This window comes from Limanda limanda, chromosome 5, assembly GCF_963576545.1.
Source record: "Limanda limanda chromosome 5, fLimLim1.1, whole genome shotgun sequence".
Lineage (NCBI taxonomy): Eukaryota > Metazoa > Chordata > Actinopteri > Pleuronectiformes > Pleuronectidae > Limanda > Limanda limanda.
In genome coordinates, this window is record NC_083640.1 from 21,419,446 (window position 1) to 21,427,271 (window position 7,826).

At 43.0% G+C, this 7,826-nt stretch overlaps 1 protein-coding gene across 1 annotated transcript; it reads right to left on the reverse strand.

The window, feature by feature from the left end:
• Positions 1-969: 969 nt before the first annotated feature.
• agpat9l (1-acylglycerol-3-phosphate O-acyltransferase 9, like) lies at positions 970-6,467 on the reverse strand. Its single transcript, XM_061072057.1, has 14 exons — positions 6,398-6,467; positions 5,509-5,721; positions 5,353-5,416; positions 3,845-3,993; positions 3,595-3,740; positions 3,367-3,441; positions 3,188-3,277; positions 3,013-3,106; positions 2,810-2,925; positions 2,425-2,480; positions 2,234-2,319; positions 2,002-2,130; positions 1,805-1,884; positions 970-1,476 (listed from the first exon to the last, which is right to left on the reverse strand). The coding sequence occupies exons 2-14, from the start codon at positions 5,650-5,652 to the stop codon at positions 1,368-1,370; spliced, it is 1,338 nt and encodes a 445-aa protein (XP_060928040.1). The 5' UTR covers positions 5,653-5,721; positions 6,398-6,467; the 3' UTR covers positions 970-1,367.
• Positions 6,468-7,826: the final 1,359 nt, after the last annotated feature.

A 7,826-nucleotide genomic window follows, 5' to 3' on the forward strand; every position in this document is an offset into this window, starting at 1 on the left:
CTGTTTGTCATCTGAACTGTACAGAGGGAGACACAGATGTGAGGCACTAATCTGCCTCATAAATATTTCACCGTACTGTTTGTCTTGGCTGAGTTAATGAAAAGGAAGAGGCAGGAAGTCCCATTTAAAAACAAGGCCAGGACTCACTGGCTGCTGTCCACCACACGTTACTGTAGATACATCTTATCTGAACTCCTTCTCGTTGTTGATGACGTTCGCAGATACAAGGAGCTAAACAAGAGAAACAAAAGTAACGTGCTGCAGGTTAGTGCTGTCATCACAGAACTGAATGGTTCGAAAACTGCCTTGCACATTGATGTACTGCGACTGCCGCTGAGCAGATTAAGAGATGTTTGTCTTTCCTCGCAGGTCACACAGGACAACACAGAACCGAGCAATCATGAGAACGAAGGTGAGACGATACGAAACAGGATTGTGTCGACATTCACACAGTTACAGCAAGTGAAACTAAAATCTCTCTCCGTTTGTTTTAAGAGGACAAAGATGAGAGCCCCATGACAAACGGAGGCAGCGAGGGTCAGGAGGAACCTTCCAGCGGAGAGAATTCCAAAAAGTCTCAGATGTGTGTTCTCTTTTAAATGTGGACATTTAATGCACTGGGCTTTAACTCCCAATGTGGTCATGTATTATGTAATTGCCAAAATCTTGTGTCTCTTGTGTTCTGTAGAAAAAGGCGTGAGGGGTCAAATGTTAGTAAAAGCACATGTAAAACTATGTAAAATGTCGACAGTGTTTAATTCAAAGTTGGAAAACTGTGTGAGCAGGTTTTGTTTTACCTGAAAACATATGTTATGATTAAGTGTTAATTACTCCACAGCATTGCAAGATTTAAATACCTAAAGTCTATATTAAAATACTTTCTCAGTATTTTTCTTAAATCTGTTTTAATACTCATGTTTTGTTATAAAAGTATGTCCAGGATCTGTAGGCCCTTTTTAATAAGAAAAATTCAATTTGTAAACTTAATTTTATTTAAAAGAAAAAAAAAAAAAGGAGCAGCCAATGACCGAATGTGAGAATCGAGACTTTTGTGAATCCAGTTTGTCTTCAATCCCACATTCAGAGAATTAGTTTTTCTCAGCAATAATATTAAATCACAACAGTAGACATCTCAGGCAGCGATAAAACAAAGCGCTTCCCCCTTTTTTTCATCTTCAGTCTGTTCCACGTAAAGGTCGAAGGTCAATATTGCACTTGTCTTTCCTCCAAATCACCAAGACGCTCCTGTAGTTTTCACAGTGTTCATTTAGTCCAACTCGGCAGAGCTGCATCTGCAGGTCGAGTCCAGCGAATAAGAACCTGCTGGAGGAGCGAGGCCTGTTTGTCCCTCACACCGACGGGAGGCCTCAGTCGCTGCTGCCGCTGCTGTCGTCTCCCACCACCATGCTGCTGTACTTCTTCTGCTGCTGCTCTTTGAACGTCTCCTTCACCTTTGCTCTCTTCAGGCCTCCGTCCCTGTAGCGGCAGACGGGACAAACAGAGAGTGGTGACTCATCATTCAGCCACATGCAGCAGACTGTACGATCAATACAGTGCTTCATTTTCACACAAAAAAAATCATCTATTTTTTAAGTTGTGCCTGCACTCAGACAAAGGATGGCATGCCCCCCTGTGGTGTAAAACTATATATAGTTGGAATCTCAGTTGATAAAAGTTTTTCTCCCATCGTGTGTGTGGTGGTTAAATCATTTTTGTGTTAAAAGACAGTGGGTTAGTTTCTCAATCACAGAGTAAGTTTTTAATTTTAGAGGAGATTTATATATGTAAACAGGTTGAATCTCACCATTGTAGATCTAACAGTCCTCCCTTGTGAGCGATGGCCGACTTCACTCTGTTGGCGAACTGCACAGCATCTTCCCCGTCCTTCAAATTTTTTAATACACAACAAAAAACTCTGTCAGACATGTGTCTCTGTGTGTGGAGGGGATGGGGGGGGGGGGGAGCATGTGCTCACGTGCTCCGGGACGTGTACATACACACCTGCTGATGCATGGCTGGCAGGTACCAGACGTTACAGTCAAGGGCCCAGCTGGTCATCATCCTCAGCAGGTAATTCACCATGCTGTACTTGGAGCTGTTCCAGAAAGCGTCTCCAAACTTCGGGTCGTACTAAATAACACAGGGGTGTAGTGATGAATAGTATTTTGAAATATATGAGTCAGACGTGTATGAGTAGACGTGTGATTTGAGTGACAGAAGGGGAATAGAGTACCTTAATGGCTACTGGATATATTGTTGCTCCGATTTCAAAACTCCCCTTTTTGAACATCATGACAGATGTGTTGTTGACGCAGGTTCCTGCAGAAAGCAGACATCGAGGTATTAAAGGAGACAGACAAAGACAAACATCAGACTGGATCTCTGTCTGCTGTATCTCTGTCTCCTTCACACGGTCACACTTACCCTCTGGAAATATTAATATGGGAAGCTTTGTCTTGTCGTTCACATGATCCATCAACCTAAGGGCAACACAAAGAGGTAATGGAAACCACTCCCAGACTGGACAAATATCTACATGTTGCACCTTTGAAGATTTTTTTTTTCACGCTACGGACAATGCTTCAAACATCTGGAGCGAGTGTCTGGGTGAGTATGTGATATTATGAGTCACTGCTCAGGAGCAACTTTCCAAAACATATTTGTCCTTGTCAAACTTAAGAAGACTTTCACTCACTGCCAGGAAAACGCCAACCGCTCTTAGTGCCAGTGTTTTTTCTCCATGGAGAGAAAACACGAGCAAGAAAGACCTGCAGTGACAAGCCTGAAAAGATGAGCTGGAGAAACTGACCTTTTAGTCACTAGGTGGCGATCTTTCATCTCTGCTCTCTCAAACCAGACGTGAGGACAGGACCTCACCATGGCTCTTTGAATAACTCCCAACAGGCCGCCATGGATCTGACCAACCTGATCAACACACAAGGACGGTTACAACAGCACGTCATGATTCAACATGAAAAATCACCTTTAAAAAAGGAGTCATAAAATATATACCATAGCGTAACAGCCATCGTTGCAGAGAATCACAATGTCGATGGGAGACGTGTGATTGGCCACACAGATTCCTCCTTTTTTGGGTTTATTTTCCCTACGGGTTGTGAGGAGAAAACATGAGGAGGTAAAACAATATGATTATTGTTGTGTGAGAAGTGAGAGAGGGCTCACCCACCTGTTGTGATAGCGGATAGTAGCAGAAAGTCCTCGGGCACAGATTCTGTAGCACATGACGTGAACCCACTCACTCAGCCAAGACTTCACCCTGAACATCAACACAAGTGAGTGAAAGTGTTAAAAGAACGTATGATGCACAAAATCTGTATTTCTGGACCCGTTATATTTTGTGGGCACCATGAATTTGGGAGTAATCCAACTGCTGAAGTTCCTATAACCAACCAGGTCAGACCGATAGTGGCCAGTGTTATCCTGGAGGGACAGAAATCACAGCTGTCAATTTTCAAACAGAAAATAAAACTTAATCTGACTGAAATCTAAAATATCAGTTTAAATACCAGACGCATTGGTCTGATAGAAAACGCCTCTCAAACTGACAGCTTCATTTGGCAGTCAGCTCTTTACCTGAGCGGAGCGAGGATGCAGTATCTCACAAAGATGCCGAGGCCGTAAACCAGTGTCAGCCTCAGACTGATGTACTGGAAATCAATGTTTGTGCGAGTGAGTAAGTTCCAGGACACCAGCTCCTCTGAAGAGAACCGCTGGGTCACCTGGATTTAAAAAAAAACAAACACCTAGTGTTTACAGGTCCAAAAAAAACCAAACTTATTATCATTTACATGTCAAACTGTGTTCTTGCTATGTACAACGTTACCTCATCCTCTACGATGCTCTCAATGCCTCTGTGGGTGAAATAAAAACAGTCGCTTAGTGTAAAGTCACCGCCCACTGGTGGTTTGGGGCGAGTGCGTCGGAGCTCCTCTAGCTCCTTCTCCATGGAGCCATCCTCCCTCTGGATGAGACCTGATATACACACAGAGCAACACACCCAGACTCAATCATCTGATACGAATCATTATCTTCAAAGCAATCCGGATAATAATATATCTCCATATCAGAGGTGTTAGGAGATGAAGTTCTTTCGAGAATGCAGGGAGGAGTTTCTAGAAAGGACAAGAGCTCTGCAGTATAACCTATCATGAAATACTGGCACTGATAAGAGACCAGACGAGGAGATACGTCTTTACCTGTTGTAATTATAGCAGAAATGTTTTATGAACCAACAGAATTTATCACCAACGCATCTTAAACATGGCTTTTACCTGAAATACACCTCAATAGGACAAGAGCTGATCTGTTCAGAGAGCAGTGTGAAGTCAGGACGACTGCAACACCTGGGTTCAAACACTTTTCACCTGTAACAGGTCTCAGAACAGTTCAGAGTTGGCCTCAGCTCAGACTTCACATTATCTTATAACTCAGAGGGCAAAGTCCAAAACCCGCATTCAATATCCATTAGAAAAATCTATGAACAAAGTCCTGAAACTAACATGTGTCACTAATCACTTTAACTTCTATTGTTCATCGTCCACATTTAAAAATGTAACAGTGACAAACGTTGAACTTTGCCTTGACCGTGTCTTTTTTATCTGACATGCATCTCTTTGCGTCACAGCAGGAGATCCCACCCTGTGTCGCCTAACGACTGATAGAGAGTTGTGTATTTGCATCTTGATAAAGTTTGTTACTGATTGTAAAAACCTTCTCACACACTTACAAGACGCACATTTAGAAGAACAAGATAAACCCATTTCTCTACGTTAAGTCGCAGGGTTTTCATCGTGTGTGAAGAGGCATTGTTCACTCCGCATGTAAATCAAATACTCTTTGCCAATATCATTGCAACATGCCTGCCCAGACTTGTCATCAAATATCTTATGAAATCCAGTATTGCAGCTCAACACGTAACTGTCACCAAATGCCAATCTTTCAAAATAAGGGAAATGACTAATTTACTTTAGAAGAGTCTATCTGTCTGTCTGTCTGTCTGTCTGTCTGTCTGTCTGTCTGTCTGTCTGTCTGTCTGTCTGTCTGTCTGTCTGTCTGTCTGTCTGTCTGTCTGTCTGTCTGTCTGTCTGTCTGTGTCTGTCTGTCTGTCTGTATCTCCAGGCATGTAGTATATGACTGTATTTAAAAAGCGTTTTTCAGTCCCATTGACCACTAAACGTGTATTACACCATTCATACACTGTTAACACATTATTAAGCCCAAGGACACATCGGCATGTGGACAGGAGGAGGCAGCCATCGCACCACCGACCTCAGTGGACAATCCGCTTTCCCCCCTGAGCCACAACCAGCTAGGTATTAATATTCTTCTCACTGTTGGATGGCGAGGCCTGGAACCGCTCCTTTATGTTTGCCTTCTGTATCTTCAGAGTGGCCCACTGTGGACGAGGACAGACACAGAGAGAGTCAGGGTCAGTTCTGATCTGCACTCAATCAGAATATTTACATAGTGCTGCACAGTGGACAGTACCTCCAAGGTTTTCACCAGGATGTTCATGTATGTTTCGGAGATGCCCAGCGAGAAGCCAAACATGGCCGGGATCATGATGAGGCCGACGATGAGGTACAGCCAGGTCTTCAGTACCGAGAGGGCCGCGGCCCAGAAGTCCTCCATCTCCGCCTTGTTCCCCGAGGTACGTGTGTACAGGTGTGAGTGCAGCTCAGTGGCTCAGGTGAGGTCGTCCTGCAGGGGGGGTGGGGGGGGGGGGGGTGTCAGCAGTTTGCAGGTCAACATAACACACAATGACAGAGGGGGCAACATGATGTCACGAAAATGTTGCAGTTGATTGAATCAGCAGGAAAGTGTCAACACACACACACAATCCCTCACTCACTCACACACTGACACACTTACGCACTTACACACACCCTCACACACGCTCACACACACACACACACACACACACACACACACACACACACATACACACACACACACACACACACACACACACACACACACACACACACACACACACACACACACACACACACACACACACACACACACACACACACACACACACACACACACACACACACACACACACACACACACACACACACACACACACACACACACACACCCTTGAAATAAGACATTCCCTAGCCTCTTACCCTAACTATAACCCTACTCACTCTGGGTCTATGCTTAGAAGTGCAGGAACACACACGCACACATGATCGGTGTCACATGTCTTCCTTTCAACATAAACAAATCCACACATAACCAAACTTATCACTGTGATAATCTTGACTAACACTGAATGACTGTTTACAAATCTGCGTTATTTCTTTCGGTCTGTTCTTTTAAAAAGTCTGCAGCGACAAAGTTTCCCAGTGATCGGAGCTCATGTTACCTGCAAGCGTCAGTCCATGTCTTCACTTCCTGAAGAATAACTGTGAGGACCCGAGGAGCAAACAACCCATTCACCACTGGAACAAAGTTCACTGAGCTGCGTTGCAATAGCGCCCCCTGCAGAAAGAGACAAGTGGACCCGGGGGGATTACAAATATTGGACTTTCCTCCAGTTCTAATAATGATATAACAATAATGATATAAATATAATTATACTAATACTACTACTACTACTACTAATGATAATCATAATAACAATACAAATAATAATAACAATACAAATAATAATAATAATAATAATGTTTGTTTTTTATTAACTTAGTCTTCACATTTTCTAGTGGTGAGTGATAAAACGTTCCAACAGGCAGATACGCAGATTAAAAGATAAGCAGAGGGTTGTGAGACATTCATTTTCAACCAAGACTTTAGAAACTATCAGTAAGTCTGCTTGTTGCTCTGGCATTGAACTCCTGCCAGTCTCATTCGTAGAATTTGCCATTTCTGTTTATCTTTTTTCGAGATAAAATCTCTTTGTTTCAATCATTCCACGTCATCCCTTATTTGCTATGGTGTCAGAGCAGAGTCATAACAGCTCAAATATAATAAGATCTTGACCATTGAAATTGCAGAATGACAAAAGTCTGAATAGCCTTCATGAGAACAGTTTGTTTTGAGTGAACTCTAAAGCCACTGATGAAGACCACAGGACACGACTGAAAGGTCCAGAGAAAGTAGAACTCATGATTAGATGTTTTCAAAAAACTATTGAGAAAATAAAGATCTGAGCTTTACTTAACTTAATGTTACGTTGATGCTTCAATTGTTCGTTGATCACTATAGTTTCCTCTTGTCGTTTGATACTTTGACATCTGACAACAACGATGACTTGAAATTGATTTTTGAGTAACAGTCACTCTACTGTAATAAAAAACCACAAACCCCTCAGTCATCACAACACAAGAAGGCCTTTATAAGGAATGCAGCCACAATCTCTCCTCCCCCCCCCCCCCCCCCCCCTCTCTGTCTACCACCTAAGACTAACAAAAGGACCTGATTATTTCCCAGGTTGAGACATTTCACAGTCTGCTGCACATTACTGTAACGGGTTGCTTCGGGGGGGCAGTTTGGGTAAATGATGAAATGATTCATTCTGGGATCTAACATAATCGAGAGAGATCCATTTCTAATACAAAACTGGCTTTCTGCCACAGTTACTTACAGGAGTACACACGCATACCATATGTTGGTGGCAGTCTAGAATCTCTCCACTTGTCTAAATCTGCGCGATCATCGAGCTGTGAACTGTTTCATCTTCATCCATTGTTCACAATAATTCAGACAAATTGGCCCCGTCACTTCATATGAGGCAGACATTCCAGATGTGCGGTAAAACACACTATTTATCCTTTAATGTCCGGGTGTGTCAGTTC